Here is a 19,885-nt window from a genome sequence, read left to right as displayed (position 1 = left end):
CTGCTGACAGCGGAGCTGCAATGGAACAGCATTCTGCAGCTACTCTCAGGCAGATCAGAGGGAGAAATCGTTTATGAAAACAGCAAGGGATGACAAGACATAACTGCAAGATCAGTAGAGATGAAAGGAAGCACACTGTGAACGTTATGCTGGGGTTTTCTCTCTAAGCCCCCCCGTAGTACAGGTGCCCCCGCCGGCCTCTGCCATTCGTTGCCCTGCCCGCAGCTGCTGGCGGGTGCCCGAGCAGAAAGGGCAGCGCCGGTGGTCCAGCTGTAAGATGGGCGGCTGTAGGCAGGCACAGGGCAGCAGGAGGAGGCCGCGTGGCTGCAAGCACGGCGGGGTGGGAAGCGGAAGGCCGAGGGAGCAGCCGCGCGGTGCCGGCTGCGAGGTGCTCGGTGTCGAGCGGGAGGAAATGACTCAGGGCGCGAGTTTCTCAATGCTTGCTAAGGGAGACGAGACACAACGACGGCGCTGCCCTCGGCGCGCGCGTCCATCCCAGCGCTGGGCTGCCGGCTCTCGGTGAACGCCTCAGGGCCGGGCCGGGCGCGGCGGCCGGGAGGTGTGCGCGCCTGGGGCGCAGGCAGCGCGGCGAGGCGGGGCGGCCGAGGTCCCTCGCCGCGCTCCAGCGCCCGCCGCCGCGCGCGCCTCCCTCCCTCCGCCCGCTGATGCAATCGGAGCCCGCGAGCGGCGGCGGCTCCAGCAGCGGCAGCAGCGGTCCCGGCCCCGGCGGAGCTCGTGTGGGAATCGGGCGGAGCGGAGCTCGCATCGCCGTTGGGCGGCACGATGAAGGTAAGCGGGGACCGCTTTCGCCCATCCTGCGGGAGATGCGGAGTGGCCGAGGGACTTTCCTCGGCGAACAAAGGAAGCGGTGTTTTGCTGCTTTGTAAGCGTTATTTCTAACGCTCTGAAGTGCTTAGCGGAGGAGATTTCTGTCCCCGGGGTTTATCGTTTGAGACTCGGAGGCAGGATGCGTGCGGTTCGCTTTCCGTGCTGTCTCGTTGCAGGCAGTGTACGTGGAAAGGAAATAACGAGTAAGGAGAGGGGGAGGGAGAGCGTATCGTTCCCTCCGGGGGATTTCTTACACTTTATTTGTACCGTGGGACTCTTAATGACTAAAAATAAGAAAATCGTCAAGGGCATGATCTGCTGGCGGGCACTGCGCCTTCTTTTGCCAGCGAGGTCTTTACAGGTCTCAGGTCCGCTCTGGAATTAAAATAGACCCATGGGTAGAACCCAGTGACGTGTTCAGAGGTTTTGAGTAATTTCAGGAACAGCTTTAGATGACGGAAAAGCCGTTGGGAGTGAAACGTAATGTGAGAGATGAGCATCTGTGGGAACTCTTCTTTTACCAGTCGTGTTTATGTTCTGCTTAGGGAGCCTGATCTGAGGATTAAATGGAAGCCTTGCTTGTCAAGGCAGAGGGCATGGAGATGGCAGGGTGCTTCCCAGACCCAGGGAACACTGCAGCTACTTTATACCCTATGGGGCAGCTTTGCTGACAAAAGTCCTTGGGCTTTGAAGAAGGTCTGTGCTGGGCTGACTGTGAACTTCACAGCTGCAGCCTGCTCCCAGAGTTAGCAGGTGAGGAGAACAAGACTGGGTTATTTGCTGTCCTTGGTTAGCTGTAGCAGATGGAATGTGAGCACAACAGGTATGTGACTGGCAGGGATCTCCTGTTCCTTTTTGCTGCGAAGCGTCACTCTCATCTCACCTGAGGGTTTGCCAGCATCGCTTTTCCCTGGGTGAGTCTGGCAGTGATGCAATACTACCAACAGTGGCAGGTCTGGAGCAGGTGAGTGCTTTGGAGGAGCCACAAAAGCCCTGACGAGTCCCAGCTGCACTTTCTGCAACTGGAGAGAGTGGTGGACCAGTGGTGGCAGAAAAGTGATCCGGAACTGCTCAGGGATAGCATCCAAGCAGCTTCCCCCTGCCAGTGTGTGTAGGGCCAGAATGCAAGCCTGCCAAGGAGCGAGACGTGCTGTCATATTTTATGCCTCTTATGTTGTACCTGCTGTGTGTCAAGGAAAGAGGACTTGATTCTGGTTTTCTGGGGCATTATCCAGCACCTGACAGTAATGTTATGGCATGCCCATGCAAAAAACAAGTAGCAGACAAACCACAGACCTGCTCACTTGCTCACCACACCACTAACTGTGCTATGTATTTTTACTGTGGAAAATGCAACATGAAGCAACAGCAAAAAAAGATCTGTACAGTCCATCACTCTCAAATAGTGTAGCCTTGGGCAAGTCAGCTCTGTCTGAGCCCTTTACCCTTTATTTGCCTCATCTGTTCAGACTGTAAGCTCTTCAGGGTTACGGCTGTCAGTGTGTATTTGTAAAGCATGTGTCAAAGGTGCAGAAAATTACCATTTGATTATCAGTGTGTTCCTGGAAAAAAACAAACAAACAAAAAACAAACAAACAAAAATCAATCACAAAAAACAGTACATTTATAAGGGTACCAGTAAACAATGGCATTATTACAACCACGTATCCCTTCATGTCTTTATTATCATTTCCTGTCTTTAGTCCCATCCCTTCATTTCTCCATTTCCACTCTTCACTCTCTTCCTTCAAACAGGACTGGAAAATCTTATGTGTAAAAAATGAATTGTGCTGATGGTTCTGCAGTCCTGCCTTGTCCACTTACTGCACTGATTGTTGCTGACAGGCCTAGTTCTCCTAGCACTGTGGAGCACTGAAGCAATCCAGTGGATGCTCTGATTTTTTCCACAGAAACCGAGTGCTGAAATCTGCTACAAAGTCACATGCAAAACAGAAGATTACGAAATTAGAGGATAACTTTAACTTTAGCTTTAAGGTTATCTTGCTAAACTGCAGGTGATTAATAGGTTTGAAGCCAGGGCCTCTATTGTTGATGTTAGAATGAAGGGTTAACTCTGTTTACAGAATTTGCACAATTAGCCTTCTTAGGCCATGCTCCTCAGAACTGGTGTCTTCGTGTCACTACGATGACATACTGTGTAACCTACAATGCTAAATAGTCTTATAGAGCCACAGAATGATTCAGGTTGAATGGACCCTTAAAGACCATCCATTTCCAACCCCCTGCCTTGAGCAGGGCTGCCAACAACTAGACCACACTACCAAGGGACCCATCCAACCTGGCCTTTATGCATCCTGGAATAAGACATCCACAGCCTTTCTGGGCAACCTATTCCAGCTCCTCAACACCCTCACAGTGAAGAGTTTTTCATTAACATCTATTCTAAATCTCTCCTCTCTTTATTAAAACTGTTGCCCCTTGTCCTGTCACTATCTGCCGTTGTAAAGAGGTCACCTCCATCTTGTTCATAAGCTCCCTTGTAAGTACTGGAAGGCTGCCATGAAGTGTCCTTAAAGCCTTCTCTCCTCCAAGCTGAACAAGCCCAGCTCCATCAGTCTTTCTTCATTGGAGGAGTGCTCCAGTCCTCTGAGTATCTTAGTGGCCTCCTCAGGACCTGCATCTTTGTTGTGCTGAGTACCCCAGGCCTGAATGAAGCATTCCAGATGAGGCCTCATGAGGACAGAGCAGACAGCAACAATCACCTCCCTCTCCCTGCTGGCCACCCCTCTTTTGATGCAGCCTACAACACAGTTGGCCTTCTGGGCTACAGTTGTGCACTGCTGGCTCATGTCCAACATTTCAACCATCAGAACCCCCAAGACCTTCTCCTCAGGGCTGTCTCTGTGACTCAGTCAATACACACAGCTGGGATTATAGCAACCCAAGTGCAATACCTTGCACTTGGCCTTGTTGAACCTTATTAGGTTCTCCTGAGCTCACTTGTCAAGCTTGTCCATGTCCCTTTGGATGACATCCCTTCCTTCTGTGGTAAAAAAAGGAACATAAATTGTGTATATATATATTTAGTCCACATGTGAGCCATGCATGGGCCACGAGCCAGCCACATGCAAGCCATGCACCAACCATTCAAGCCACTCCATACTGATTATGACATCTGATAATAAATCATGGGTTCCCAAATGTCATGATGGGTGTGATGCAGAGATTAAATGTGTGACCTTTTCCTTAAATGTCTAAATTCTGGTGATACTTTGGCATAAATCAAAGTATTGCATGACCATTATTTGTTTGTCATTGATATGTCTGCAACTTGATACCTCCACTTTTTACTTCAGGATTAAATGAATGGATGATCCCATTTACCTTCAAAACAATTTTATTACTTTATGACTTTGTCCATTTAGGGGGCAGGTAGTATTACCTCACAGAATAGAGCACCTGCTGTAGAATGACAATTTAGCAAACATTACCATATGCTCTTGCAAATTAAAATCCAGTGTTCTGCTTATGGAAAGGCATTTAGTGTCGCTAACTGGTGTGTATGAAATGATCCAAAAGAGTTACTTTCAATTGTTTAATTCATGTTGCCTTTAAAGCAGTCAAGAAGTTTTATCCATCTGCCTTTTGTACATCTTGGCCCATAGTTTATTATTGTTTCTAAAAACTAATGTCTTAATGCACTACAAGAGAGTTGCTCATTTACTTTTCTTCCCTTGAGGACTGAAGTTTGATCCAGGTTTTATTTTGGAATATATCCGATGCATTACTGAAGTGCACCATGTGACTTCTTGGTAGGTACACAGCTATTGCTTATGCAGTTTGCCTAGTGGAGCATTTCATACACCATTTGATAAAAGCAATCATTGTAAGACTGTTTTTCCTGGCATAAAGGTGAGGTTTAATTCCACCAGGTGCTAACATTCACTTGAGGTCAGGGCCGCACAAACCATGTATGCTTGTTTAATTTTTAGGTTGTTGTCTTACAGGTCATCACTTCTGTAATAAGTACTTGAATGTGTGTTATCCATACAGAGAATTAACTTTTTAAAACTTTGATGTTGAAGGGCTAAGAGAACTGAACTTCTTCAGTCAGAAGAGGAGACTTTGGGAAGACCTAATAGTGGCCTTTGAGAATCTCTAGGGAAGTGAAGAGATGGAGCTAGGCTCAGCAGTGATAGATGGCAGGAGAACAAGAGGCTACAGCTTAAATTGAAATAAAAGAGACTTGGGCTAGAATATGCTTCCCCTATAATGACAGCCAGGCAGTAGAATGGGTTGCCAAGAGAAACTTTGTGCTTTTCCATCCTTGGGTCTCTCAAAACTCAGATGGATAAAGCCCTGAGAAAGCTGGTGTGAGCTCAGAGCTGTGTCAGCTCTGACAGGGTTGGACTAGAGACCTCTGCGACCAGATCTTACTGTGATCTTGGGCTGTAGAAGGAGTTCCTCAGCACAAAAGCTTATCAAATAAGATATGTCTATTTTTTAATCCAGTCTTAGTCTTTCACACAGTAGCGCAGGTCAGTACATGTTTGTCCAGGACTCTGCTTGCTAGCCTTTTAACAGTCTACACTGAAGTCTGCGCAAAGACAGTCTTTGAAGTCACCAATATAGACTGCTTTGTTTTCAAAAGTATTTTCTTTTTAACATTTCAACATAGTAGTAGTAGTTTTTCTTCTATAACATTTCTCATCTCTTCAGAAGTTTGCTAATTTGTTTGCCCCCTCCCCCCCCCCCTTTTTTTTTTTCACCCATGAGTCTTATTACAATTTTAGGATCCCTGGTACAATTGATTAGTACTCCCATCAGTGTACCTGCCACTGAGCCAGGGAAGAGGAATGTACCTCTCTCTTATATTCCTTACACCCTCCCTCAAATTACTGTGATTTTTTTCTCCATCAGCTTTGAAGAGCCAAGGTACTACTTCTTTTTCTTAGAAGCAGAATAAATCCTGTTTTTGCTAATTGCTTTTGTATTGCGATGTATTTTAACAGTAATTCTATAAAGAAGAATCATTGTACTAGTAGAAGTTTGCCATAGGAAGGGGAGAAGTGTGCCAAAGCTTCCAAGAAAGTTGCTACTAATGTTAAGGGAATAGCTAAGAGATTCAAAGGTCTCTTAGGGTTGATAGACTGATTTATTTATACTGACTTTTCAAATAACACTGCTTGTTGGTTTTGAAATGAATTAATGAGCTCTTCTTTTACTTCCTTCAGTGTCATTCTGACTGCATGTGAAGTTCAATGCACTGTTAGAATTTGTGCAACTTTTGAAAAAGTTTTGTCTAGTATTTTTCACTTCTCTAATATTTTCAAAATTGTGTAACTTCTTTGAGATATGGAAAATAAAATACTGGCAAAATTATGTGGAGCATCTAAAAGATTAAGAGATCTTGGATTCTTCAGAGTATGAAACTGAAGCTATTAGAAATACAGTATATAAATATGCCTCATAAAATTGCATTCTTTTACAACTTAAATAATTCACAAGGCTTTATATAACTGCCCATTATTACACAATTCAGAGAAAATTGCATAGAGTCCACTTGAAATTAGCAGTAAGAGTATAATTCCTGTTGAAGTGTGGAGTTTCTCACCCAAATCAAAACAATAAAACAATAGCTAGCTTTAGTTAAAAGTAAGTCTTTCTGAATCCTACCCTATGCTGTGGCATTAAACTTGGAAAACAAAACAAAACAAAAAAGCCCTTAAAACTGCTAAAAACTATTGCCTGAAGCATCGTGGTGAATGGAATACTGTGGTTGTGTAATAATGTAAATGTAACGTGAGCCAAGTTTACTTCTGCAGAAGTAGTTGTCGCATAGAGTGTTCCAGCACCCAGTGGCTACAACAGGCACGATTTCTGCCACAGCTGTTTATGGACACAGAAAAAAAATTGCATTGTATTCACATGCTTACATATTAGAGGCATTTATGTGTCATGTGTATAGCATTTGCTTTCTAAGCAAAGAGATACGATTGTGACCTATTTTTATGTACATGGGATCTAAATTGCAGAGTACCGTAAACTGGATTAGCTGCCTTTAGAAACAGCAGTGCAGTTTGGGAGACAGACAGAAGTAATTTTTCCATCCTAGGAAGTGTCTTGTTTCTGTAACTGTAAGGGAAATCCATTTGGTTGCTCAGCTGTAGTGGGTTTGGTTCACTCTTCTCTCCATCTCTAACTTTTTCTGAATCTCTGCTTTTTTCTAAATCTGATCCCGTGCTGTGGCTCAGTCTGTGGCTGTAGCTTGGTTCTCAGCATTTCACAGCGCTCTGTTGAATACAAAGACAACTTCTGCAGTCTGTGCTTTTTTTCATATTAATAAGTGTCTGAAATTAATAATTTTCATATTAATAAGTAGATTATTTGTACAATTATAGGTTGATGCTCTTCTTGAACCCAGGAACAGAAGTTCAGTAATGTCAGTGTTCGTTTCCAGTTCTCCAGTGAACTGAAAATGCTGCATTTACAATAGTTTCCTTTCAGTTCTTCTTTGAAGTGGCTCTCACACAGCCAGCGATGTTTTCCTCTTGTCAGTTGGCCAAAATACTTATTGTGAAAGATGCATGAAATTAATGTTCTGTTCTGCCATTCCTAAGTGAGCTGGATTCCAGCAGGACAAATCAGACCCCATTTGAAATTGTTTTAAGACACCTTTAGTTTCGTAAATTCAGAAACAGTGGAGACATTCCAAGTCAAGAGCATTGATATTCATGTAGGTTGGACAGAGTCCTTTGTTTGGAGGGTGTTAAAATGGGTCATTAATCAATTTATAGCATGGCTGTTGATTGTTGATACAGAAGCTGAATCATGAAACAATAACTGTGATAAGTCTATTACCTTTGTAATATTAAGAATTGGAACTAGTATTATTTTCCTAACATAAGCTGTATCACTCTTAACTTGTGATGACCATGCCATCAATTTGGCAAAGGGCCGGTTGCTTTGTGTTCCTAATGCAAGCTTAATGCTGACACCTCTACAAATACCTCATCTGTGACCAGACTTTTTCAAGGACACTTTTAATGTGCTGAGTGTTATTTTGTTCTTGAGTTTCTTTGGGCACAATCCAGTTTGCTCTGGGCACTGTCAAAAAATAATAAGTGGTTTCAGATGAAGTACTTGCTCACAGGGTGTTTAGAAAGGACATATAGGGTAACTTTAATGCTCAAGCATTACAGCTAGAATTTTGGAGTGCTTTGAATTGTTTTGGTGCTTTGAATTGTTACACAGAGGAGCATGCACTAAAAAGGTGGATTATCTGACTTTTCACTAGTCTAAAAGGTTTTACATCTTTGGAGCTGATATCATCAACAAAACTCTCTTTTTGTGGCTATTATGTTGCTCATTTTGTGCTTTTCCATATTCAAGGAAGCAGTGTGATAGCAGTACTGTAGAGTTGCATTCTTTGGATTGTTACAGTCAGAAGACTGTGACAATTTACATTTGCTTAGTGTGGTGGGTTATATTACTGCTTCCTACTGAACTCAAAGGCTGTAGAATAAGAGAAGTTCTGAGCATATTCTGAGCTGGATGGCTATCATGCAAACACACAGTCCCACTCTGCAGGTTGCTGTTAATTTGAATAAGAAAGTAACATCAGCATAGATGCTGTCTTTAGCATGTTCCCTGGACTTCTTTGCAGGCTAACTCCATTCCTAGTGCCCTTCATGCAAGGAGAGAGGCTTCAACTTTCTTTCCATTTTGCTTTGTCCTGTTAATTCAAATTTAATCAGCGTTTGAACACACAGCAAAGGACGCATGACAAAGATATAACCTGGGCTTCATTAAAAACCAAGATCTCCCATTCCTGCAAACCAGTTATGCCCTATTTTAAACCCAGCCGTGCTAGTAGAGACAGGATGTCAGCAGCCATTACCTGCGTGCTCTTACGCAAGAAGCATGAGCTGCCAGTGAGGACTGCACAGCCAAAACCACATCAATAATTTCTGCTTGTTCTTCCCTGAGAAGAGCTGCAATGGATGTGATGTGTATGTCTGCATAAGGAAGAGAAGCTGTGGATTCAGTTCCTGGGGAGCTGTGCACGCCCTGTGCCGTCATCTGTTAGCCTCCCCAGGAATTCTCTGAAGCAGTTGCCAGCATGTGTTGAGGTGTGCCAGTAGGACACGTCTGTGCCAATAGGACATGTCTAAATTTTCTACCTGTAGAAGAGAGAGATTTCCTTCGTTTAACTGTTCTGGATATAAAACCACTATTAATTTTTTAAACTGAGTTCTTTATCTGGAACAAGCATAGTAGAATAACTGCAGGCATCATGGAAACTGGCCCACCAGCAGAATTCAAGAAAAAGCACAGTATTTGCAACACCTTAAGCCACAGACTGCTGGATTTCTCTTGCTTTGTCTTTTTGGGGGGGTTGTGAGGTTTAGCTTCCATTGTGCATCTGAAGTCACATCAATCCACTGCAAGCTTTGAAAGTTCAAGCCAGGGTCTTGCTGCAGCATTGTGGCTGCCTTCCAGGGCAGAACATAGATCTAGGTGTGTGCAGCTCTGACTGCAAGCTCAAACCAGAGACTGTTCTCAGCTATTTCAAAAGACCACTAAGGTGCCTAAGGAGCTAGATTCATAATAAAATCTCCTCTGACTAGATTTGTGGCTTTGAACCCATTCAGATCCCAGATTAGACAGCTGCTGCCATGCTTTATCAGCTTCATCTGCTGGGCACATAACAGCTAAACAAACTTTTTGGGAAGCAAGAAACAGGCAACGACTGCACCACAAGGTTAACGCAATTCAGAAGTCATGCTTCTCATGCTTTTGCACCCGTGGTATTTGATACTCGGTGATGAATTAAATAGGCTGTGCAAAGTTATCAGGGCAAGATGTGATATCAAACCAGCATATGCCTGCCCTTTACAGACCAGCAACCACATGCACTGTTGCATAACAGTTTATTGTACTTAGAGTTACTCGAAAGCCAGCTGCATAAGTTACTGGTTTATTATTTCTAGTGGGAGTGTATGCAGGATTTAAAAAGTTGCTCCAAGAGCTTTTTTTTTTTTTAATTATTTCCCTAGAGCTTCTGTTTTCATTGCTCAGTGCCTTACATAAACCTTTATTCCAGTGCAAAATGGACTTAAATGGGACACGGTCTAAGCACTCAGAGAATAGCTACAAATGACCCTTATACAGGACAGTGATTCAGGCCAGACCCTGTATTTCTTTTGATTCCTCGGTAGTTATAAGCAAGCACAGAAAAACAGGATCATGGCCTTAAAACAGGATTTCGTCTGCTAGATTTTTCTTTCATCATGTCAGTTCTCATACTGGAATTCATTGCTGTATTTGCTGTGTTGTTGGCTGTTTTTGTTTTGTTTTGTTTTGTTTTTTGTCTGTTTGTTTGATTTTGTTATTGGGTTTGTTTCTTTTTGGTCACTTGTTTGTTTTTCCACTCTTAGAATCTACAATGATTTATTTTTGAGTCACAGAAGCTTTGGTCTCCCCTACTAAATTTTCTGCTTCCAATTCTGTACCCTCAGCAGCTCTTCAGACAATGAATTTGTTTGTTTCCTCTGTGAATGCATTCATCTTATTCCCATTATCATTTGATAATTACATCAGGCCACTTGCCCTGGTAATCAACTGCAAGATCTGTGTTTATTTTCTACCATCAGAGAACTCGTAAATAAATTTTAAGCTGTATTTTATAGATCTTTAAATCAAAGCTGTACTTGACCTCTACAGCTGTACCAGTATACAAAATAAGGGCAGTACAATTTATGCTGGTTCCCTGAGGAAAATCAGCAGAAAAGATTTCATTGTGCTCAGGCTTGTCTTTGCTAGTATAAAAGTGTAGTTAATATATCACACAGATCTGATCAGTACTACTATTGAATCTTATGATGCTAATTTAATACCTGGTGGTATGGAGAGCTGATCAAAGGAGAATGCTAGAGAAAAGGTAAAGAGCACAAGCTTCTTTGTGGTTAATAGCAAAGCTCTTTGACAATGGTAGGGAATAGTATAAAGTAGCATTTATGCTGTTTCCTGTTGACAGTGTGGTTTAAAAGATCTACCAATGAGAGCAGGGCCTGAACGCCATAAAACTGTGATGACTGTGAAGATTTTTGTTTGTTTTGTTTGAGCAGTAACCGTATCACATAGCCATAAGACACTATCTGTTTAGAAAACAGATGAATTAATTTATAGGCCAACAAGATCCAGCTGGCTGCTTTAATATGTTTTTCATTATGCCATTCTAGCAAACAATGCACTTGTTAAAAACCTAATTAATGCTAGAGCAGGCAAACAAACCAACAAAAGAGGCTCTTAGAGGCACTGTTCATAGGAGTTGGAGATAGAAGAGATCCATTAGGTCATCTGCCTATTCTCAAAGCAGGAGAATAGGGCTGTTTTTTGCAATGAGAAGAGAGCAGTTGGTGAACTGAGCAAAGGGATGAGGAAACAGAGAGGAGGAAATGGTCCTGGAAACTGACAGAGCAACAGGAGGGTCACAGGAAGGAAAACCAGCATGAATGGAAAGGGCTTAGAGAACAAGGTTAAAGCAGATTGCATCTGGAGGTTATTTGCAAAAAGAATTTCTTTGAAGTGCTTACCTGTTGCTGTAAAGAAAGTAGCATGGTATGGTTGTGCAGGAAACATATCAGGACAGCAATAAAAAGGGGACACTGAACGCAGATATATAGCAGCTTTATATTTTGTATTGAATTGTGTTGAAGGTAGGCTTTCAGTACTTTTCAAATGAGAATGATCACTTTTTAGACTCCGTGTTGCATAATTTACAGCTCATTTTGTTAATTTTTTGAAGTTTCTGGTAGTTTTAGCCTGAAGATGAAAGATCCCTAGTCAGATTCTGCTATCTGCTATCTAATCTGCGAGTTAATAGGCTATATTAATTTACAGGTTATTTTGTGTTTCTGTTGAGCTCATTTCTCTCCACTAGCCTTCTTGACAAACCAGTTTGTCAAGCATGCATTGTTTTGGCATTGCAGAAATAGTTATCCTTCACCTTGGGTAGTCTTCTTGCCTTTTAGATGAACAAATGTAAACTTTCTTGTTTAACAAACTGGGCATTACTGAGCTCATTCAAATATTAATTTAAGCACTGAGTCAAAGAACTGACATTCTCTCCTAGACGAGTTTCTCCCTGAAGTGCTGACAGTAGTGACTCTACATTGACAACGTAGTTTTGCTTTTATCTAATCTCTTGACACCAAATTAATCTGCTTTTAGAGTTGTGATATAGCTAGTAATGTTACTAAATATGACATTTGGACAGATTATCCAAATATTTCCATTGTTTTCTGGTCACTGTTTTAAGGTTTTTCTAGCCTATAAGTTGTGTTCAAATCATCTATGTTGTTTCATTTAAACATAATCAAAACAGTGGCACTTGTTTTGAGATAAACATCTTTCAGTTGATTTAGGCTACCTAAAACACTTTCTATTAAACCAAAGAAACTACTCAAGCCAAAAGATAAGCCCCTGCCTAGTCTTTTGGACTACTTGAATGACAAACTATTTAAATTCAACCTTGCTTTATGTGGTGCAGCTGTCTTGGATAAAAAAAAACAACAAAACAACTCCTGTATATTCTAAGTTCCAATACCCTCACACTAATGCAAAATCATAAAGATCATAATTAGATTGTGTGGAAGCTTTATTCTTCTGCTCTACTGAATGCCTTGTATCCTGTTATTACATTGTGTTACCAACATTAGTGCCAGCTCAAGGAGTAGGATTGACAGCAGCCATAGTAAGGTGATAACGTTCAGCTAACAAGACATCAGTGCAGATGGGTCAGATATGAATACTCCTTTTCCATTCCTCTACATGGAAGTGCAGAAAGCAATGCAAACAAGATTTCTTGGTGAACTAAGTAAAAAGCTAAGCACTGAAATTGCCCGTACTGAATTGTCTGTATTTTTTCTGTTTGGTTGGTTTGTTTTTTGTTTGTTTGTTTGTTGCTTGGGTGTTTTGTTTTGTTTTCCCTTGATGCTGTTCTGTGTATACATAGAGGCATGTCAGTGGAGCTGCTCTGGGATTTGTGCTGTATTTGTGCTCTATTTGGTGGTTGGAAATACAAGTTAAGAATTAGTCTTCTTGTTCCTTCTGTCTTGTTGATTTTTGAAAAGTGTAGATTTAAAAGGAGTTGTGAGGAAAAGCTTCTCTATGGTAGAGTGTAGTAAGACATGCTATCATGTAAATGACCCAGCCTGATTAACCCACTTGGTGATGCTGGCCAAGTAACATGTACCTATATGTGCATGTTCACATATGTGCATAGAATCACAGAATCATTAAGGTTGGAAAAGATAAAACATAAAGACACTTAAAAAATATTTTCATATCGTGCAGCTGTCCTATGACAGCTGAGTTAAACATGCTTGGCTGTTAGATTCCATGAAAGAGCTTTCCAAGCTCTGGTAGTCTTTAATCATGGTCATTAAGTAAATATCTTTTTAGTTGATATTAAAAACAGTACTATGTGACTCAGTCCTACAGTAGTATCCAGAATTTCTCTCTATCTGATTGTGAGTGGATGTTTTTTTTTTTCAGAGCTATGAACATTGTTAATGTTGTTTGTTGGGTTTTTTTCCCTGCAAACTCATCTTCTGTGTTTTGTGGCTGCCAAATCATGTTAACGTTTCCTGGGGGTAGATGAAAACTGTTTCAAAGGCACAGAGATACACTGTATGACTGTAGCAGTGTGTGTCATTTCTGTGTGTTGGACTCTTCTATATCTGGAAATGAAGGAAAACTCCAATTTTTATGGCTCTGAATGCTGGAGTACCTGTCATCAGATACTTGATTTGGCTTGCCTGTAGGCAGTACTATACTATAAAACATGTATTAAATTTATTGATCTACTAGATCTCTGGAATCTGGTAAGTGTTTTAATTTCACTATCCTCACTGTGTAAGTCAGAGCATTAAATATTTCTTAGACGCTTAATGATCAGAAGCAAGCACTGGGAAAAACAGTCAGTGTTTTAGCTTGGAGAAATGCCTCACAAAACTCTTCACTGAAAACTGTTTTTCATATGACATTTGTCTGAGAAGGATGTTCTTTTCCATCTTCACTGGGACCTGATGACTATAGAGGACATTCTTGCTTCTCAGTTTCTCTGCATGACAGGAGATGGGGTCACCTGAGCACAAGGAACTGGACACAACTGCAGCTGTATACTTCTGGCTTATTTGCTTCTTTGTGTTCTTGTCTTCAATGATTAGCCAAGAGCTGCCCACAAATGACTACCTGTGGTTCCTTCCAAGGCAACAGCATGTTGAGTTTCTGGTGTTCCTGTCCCTGGCAGTATTTTGTTCAGGATGCTGGTGCTATTGATGAAATTTTGACCCTGCAGAGATGTCAGAGCTGCCTGTGGGCTGACTTGCATGTGCTGAGTTGCTTTGTTGATTTTTACAGTGTTTTTTCCACAGAATTTGAGATTAAATGCTTACAGTCATTTCATTCAGAAAGCTTGGAGTGTTCCATTTTTGTAATTGCAGGGGAGGGCTAGTAGCCCTGAGAACACTGCCAGTGACAGATATGAGCCATAATGAAGATTGGCAATGCATGAGCTCAATGGGGAGGTGAAACTGAAAAGATGGTGAAGGAGGTTGTGAAACTGCAGATCTTGAGTTGTTTAGAAAAGCAGCTAGTACAGTTTCCTAGCTGAAAATGTAAACTCTGTAGAAGTTACATGCAATATATTTATTTGCTTCGACCTTCCACTCAGGAAAGTTTTCTGTTACCCAGTGGTAAGAAGAGTTATCAAACATCGTGGAAAAAGTAAGCACAGTACTGATAAAAGAATCCTCATTCTTTGACAAAAAAAAAAAAAGATAAAGTACACATTGAGATAACTGCAATTTTTTTTGTGCACCAGTGCCAGGTTTTTATTTAATTAAATAAAGTGTAATACAGTGCAGGCTAAGAAAGTACAATTTGCAGCTTGAGTTGAAAGTGAAGAGGCTTCTCATCATCCTTAGTTCTGATTTCATAACTGGGAATTAACCTATGGGATAATGGGGAACCTAAATCCTAAGAACAACGTTTTGACAGAATCACAGATGATAGAATAGATAATCATAAATGAGAACACTGTCATTGGTTCTACCACTGGATCTCAAAACCCACCCAGTGTGAGGGTGACATGAGCAGCAGTAGAGACATGGAAAAATTGAAATAGTGAATTTGATTGCAAATCAGTATTTTGGCTACAAGGTCTTATGTCTGCAACAGCAGGGGCAGCTGAGAGGCGTTGGTTGGAACATCCTAATGCTTAAAGATATTGGAAACTGTTACATCTGATGCAGTCTGAGGGCCAAATGCAACAGGTGAATGTTTGGATTTGGAGACAATCTAGCAGGTGAAAACTTCTAAGTATGAAGTTTCCAAAAATGCTGATAAGTGTTACATAGGAACAGTAGTCCTTCCATGTTGGAATGAGAGTAATGCCTATAATCCTGGAATCGTACAATGGCTCATGTTGGAAGCAACCACTAAGATCATCCAGTTCCAACATCCCAGCCATGGGAAGGGTTGCTACACTCCAGCTGCCCAAGGACCCCATCCAGTCTGACCTTGAACACCTCCAGGGATGGGGCACCCACAGCTTCTTTGTACAGCTGTGCCACTGCCTCACCACCCCGAGTAAAACATTTCTTCCTAACATCTAACCTAAATTTTCCCTTTCTTAGTTTAAAAGAGCAACTACATGTACCATGAAGAAAATGTTGCTAGCTCTTTACAGCTCTACTATAATTCCATGCTATACCTTAGGAAGTACTGTCATGCCTGTGTAATGCCTTGATACTTTGGGCTGACACAGGTTTTATGGAGCTGAGTCACTTCTGAGGAGACCTTGACCCAATGGTTTAAATGTATCTTTAGGATAACGTCAGTGTTGTAATGGATGCAGTTTTAAATCTACCATGCTAATAAACACAAAGGGTGAATTTATACTTGGCACATCTCTCCTGGCAATGTTGGCACTAAACCAAGGAGTAATTTTCTCTATTGTATTTAACAACATGTTTCAGATTTAGAAGCCATGGAACCATTAAAATATGACTCCATCTATTAGAGAGCAATTGTGGTATGCCTTTCTATTACTGTGGGATTAACTCAGTATAATCTCAGTGTGGTTAACAAAGGCAATTAGCTACTTGCTTTAAATGTAAGTTAAATCTGTGAAACAGAATGAGTTAATGGAGAATGGGATTGGCCCCATGGCACACGCTCAAAAAGCAAGCTGTTGCCTTCATTGAGTTCCATGGGAGCTGTGAACTGAATGGCACTGTGACTCAGCCCCTAAGGGCTGTTCCCATTGGTGATCCACACTTGAAATTCACCTTCAGTATTTGTATGTTTTTAAAGATGAAAGAGAAGATGGAACAACATCCATCTTTGGAACCTCTGACAAACACTTGCTTTGTGGTGATTTTGTGAACCAGAGATAGGAAGAAACTGAAGAATCAGGATTTTGTACTTGACTATGCTTGCTACTGCCAGTAATTATTATTAGAAATTCCACTTTTATGTGCTAGATATTAGACAGAAGTCACCAATGGAGCTGGGGCTTCTTGAGAAGTTTGTGCTTATCCAGATGGCAGTTGCTGTAAGCACAGCCTCCCTTTTGATTCACTGCAGTGCAAATAAAATTCACTTGGCTTAATTAGTCCTATCTTAATAGTAAGTCCTGGCTTAGTAGTTTGATCTCCTTCTATGATAAGGTCACCTGCTTAATAGATTAAGAAAAGGCTGTAGATGTAATCTTTCTGGATTTTAATGAGGTCTTTGATAGTGTCCATGCATCCTTCTGGACAAACTGTCCAGCTGGGAGAGCTCATGAACAAGCTCACACTATGCTGGGTGATCAGCTGGCTGAATGGCAGAGTTCAGAGGGTTGTAGTGAAAGAGGTTGTGTCTGGTTGATGGCAGTTCACCGGAGACGTTCCCCAGGGCTCAGTTTTATCAGTGATCTGGATGCGCAAATGGAGTGCATTCTCAAGTTGGTTGATGACACTGATCTGAGAGGTGCTGTTGAATTCCTAGAGAAAGATGAGGCTATTTCTTGAAATTTACAGTTGATATTTTATTGTTATTAGTATTTGTGTATTTCTACAGATAAGAATCTAGAGCTTAATTCTTAGAGAAAATCATTAAATTGATTTGAGAACCATTGCTTTTACTTCCTTTTGAGAGAGAAAATTCAATCTGAGATTTCACCATTAAATTAGGAAAACATGACAACTGTAAAGGTTTATTATTAAAACATCTTATTTGCAGAAACGTTAAATAAGTAAATAAAACCTGACAACAGTGAAGGTTTATTACTCAGACATCTTTCCAGTACTGTGACCTCTCAACTTATGAACCTGTAACTGGTGCTGCTGTTCCTGCTGTCACAGGACAGTGTGCTAGGGGGCCCTATGAGAGCTGCAGGTGCAATTTGGGCAGTACAGGGCAGCCCGTGAGCTAACATCAGCGTGGTTGCTGCTAGCATTGTTGTTGCAAGGGATGAGTTAAGGAGAAGCAGGGCTTAAGGAGCCTGCAGCTGTGGTGCTTGTGGGTGCCAGGAGGTTCCTCCTGTGGTGGGCCAATTGTAAAACTGAGTACTGCGTAAGATGGAGGAGCACAAGTGGCACCTTAGGTCTGGCTGCTGCTTGATGGCAGCAGGGAAAGGGCCAGAGAATGGCACTTTTTCCATTCTGCTGCAGCAGCAGGGTCTGGCAGGGTTGGAGCAGTGCTGGATTGAGTGGTGGCTTCCTTATGGTGCTTGAGGGCTGCTGTCTCTGTGCCTTCTTCCTTTGCAGCTGCCAGCAGGCTCATCTCTCTTGCCCAGCAGCTGTTTCCTGCATGGACTGGGCACCTGGTCTCCTCAAGTGGCTCTCATTTAGATCTCCCTGTAGGGCAGGGGCAGTCAGCTCTGGGCTCTTCAGGGACTACTCTTTGCTTGCAATATTCAAGTTGTTGTGGATCACCTCTTTTGAAGCATGGATGATAGTAGAAAAGTAAATAAAAATGTGAAGAAGAAGAGTAAGTTGCTATCAATTTGGGACTAAAAGACAGCAAGATCTGGGAACTGAGACTTTTGCTGAAGACCACCTTATGTATTAAAATGGTCCGTCAGTCAGTTTAATCCTACAGATTAGGCTGAGTAAAACGATATGTTGCGAATGTATTGTAATAAATAAACTCATCATGTCTCAATTTATTTATCTTTCTGTTCCATGTGTTCAAACTTGAATATAATTCAAATCTGTTTTATCCATGTTTCTATTACTTAGCAATGCTACCTCTAAAACTTCTGAAAACAAGCAGAGAAAAGAAAGATAAAAACATTTACTGTCATCCCCATCTGCTCTATTACCAAGGCTTATTTTATTGCAACCTCCACCCCTCCCACCAGAGTACTGTGAATTAATTTATGTGTGGGGCAGCTAATGTACCTATGAGCACCAAATACTTCTTTCTCTGCCAGAAATTCAGGAATGGAGGCAGATCTTTTGCAGTCACATTGTATTTTGGTCAGTGTATTCAGGTGAAGTTTCTCTTCCAATGATACCATTCTAATCTAACTGAGCTGCAGATCTAACTGATCTAACAGATCTGCAGTTAGCTGTTATAAACTGATGGTATTGTGGAGGTCTTCTGCAATTTTACCACTGAATTTGGAGGTATGTGAAGAATTATGGAGACAGCAAGGATCTGTTATACAATGCATAGTTCAAGCTGTCCCAGATTATGAGTAATACTTTAGTTATGAAATAGTCCAACTCTAAATGCCAGTGAACAGACACTACCAAAAAGACTTGCCTTTCTGGAGAATCACCCTTAAGCTTTATAGCAAATGAAACACTCTTTTTTCATCTTCTTTTTCTTTTTTTAAAGCAAGGTTCTAGCTGAAACTACATTGGTGCATCATAGAGGCATCTGTGATTTCTTTCAGCAGATCCTCCTTTAGTTGACAGGGAGAAGTTTGCAGTTGTGATTGTGTGCCTCACTGTACAGGGTTAAGTGGGAAAAACAAAAAAGAACAACAGAGGAACAGAAGGGCTGAAGCTGACGGTGTGAATAGTCAGAAGGGGCATTATGGCCTCTCTGGGCTTTTGGGGACAGAGAGGGGAGGAAGTGAGATCTGTAGCTGGGAGTTTGCTTTATCTTCTGTTGGTAGCAAGCCTGCTATTGGTTAAAGATCTGCAAAAAAAAAAAAAAAAGGAAAAATCTCCTAAGATCTGCAAAAAAAAAAAAAAAAAAAAAAAGGGAAAAATCTCCTAAGATCTGCAAAAAAAGGGAAAAATCATGATTCTGGGTGCCAGGTCTCCTTGGCACTGCCACTCACCCTGTACCTTTGGAGTGAAGGCTGCTCCCTGGAATGGCCTTGGGGCACAGATCTCAGACTGATCTCACGTTTCCTGTGTGTCTTTCCTTTAAAGAAGTGAACTTTTAACCTGGGCTGAGCTGAGTCTTCCCAGCTGAGGTGCAGCACAGCTGAGGGGTGGGGCTGTCAGAAGCAGCTGCCAAGTTATGAGGAGCCGAGACCCTTCTCTCGTAGGGCTGAAAGCCTGTCAGCCTTGGCATCATCATCCCTTAGTTCCTCTGTCCTTCCTCACTCTTTCAGACAGCCCTGTGACCAGCCTGACTCTTCCTTTGCCTACCCATCCCCTGCCACATCTCAGCATCTAGCTCTCCCTTCTGCCACCCTCTCCATCTCACCCTCTAGCCGTTATCCTTATTCCCCTTGTGTCCCATCCCCCAGACGTCAAAGACACTGCTCAGAAACAAGAAATGCTGTCAAGCTGTATTTGTCCTCTGTATGCTGTTGGCTTTAATGCACCTTTCCATGCCAGAACAGAACAACTGTCACTTCTTTTCTTGCAGTTTCTTTTTCTTTTTTTTTTAATATGATCAGTGGCAGAACCGCGAAGTTATAGATCATTCAGAATACTTTGATTATGTGTCTTTATCACTCCCTTCATTTATTAACATCTTTTGGCACTCTCTTCTGTTCTTCTAGTCCAGCTTTTCTGAGAAAAAGGAAAATCAAATCTTTTGGGATGTATGCATTAGTAGAGGCAATTTTGTC

At 41.8% G+C, this 19,885-nt stretch overlaps 1 protein-coding gene across 1 annotated transcript in view; it reads left to right on the top strand.

The window, feature by feature from the left end:
- The first annotated feature begins 654 nt into the window (after positions 1–654).
- Positions 655–19,885, top strand: part of BCAT1 (branched chain amino acid transaminase 1) — a 58,964-nt gene continuing 39,733 nt past the window's right edge. Inside the window, exon 1 of the mRNA XM_065742525.1 lies at positions 655–789. Within this exon, the coding sequence (XP_065598597.1) occupies positions 784–789 (6 nt within the window). The 5' untranslated portion in view covers positions 655–783. The remainder of the gene's footprint in view (positions 790–19,885) is intronic.

Source organism: Cyrtonyx montezumae, unplaced genomic scaffold (assembly GCF_038088225.1).
Source record: "Cyrtonyx montezumae isolate F1298 unplaced genomic scaffold, pur_monq_1.0 scaffold_3, whole genome shotgun sequence".
Taxonomy (NCBI): Eukaryota; Metazoa; Chordata; class Aves; order Galliformes; family Odontophoridae; genus Cyrtonyx; species Cyrtonyx montezumae.
Note: the sequence above shows the minus strand (reverse complement) of the source record. Positions and strands in the feature narration are given on the sequence as shown.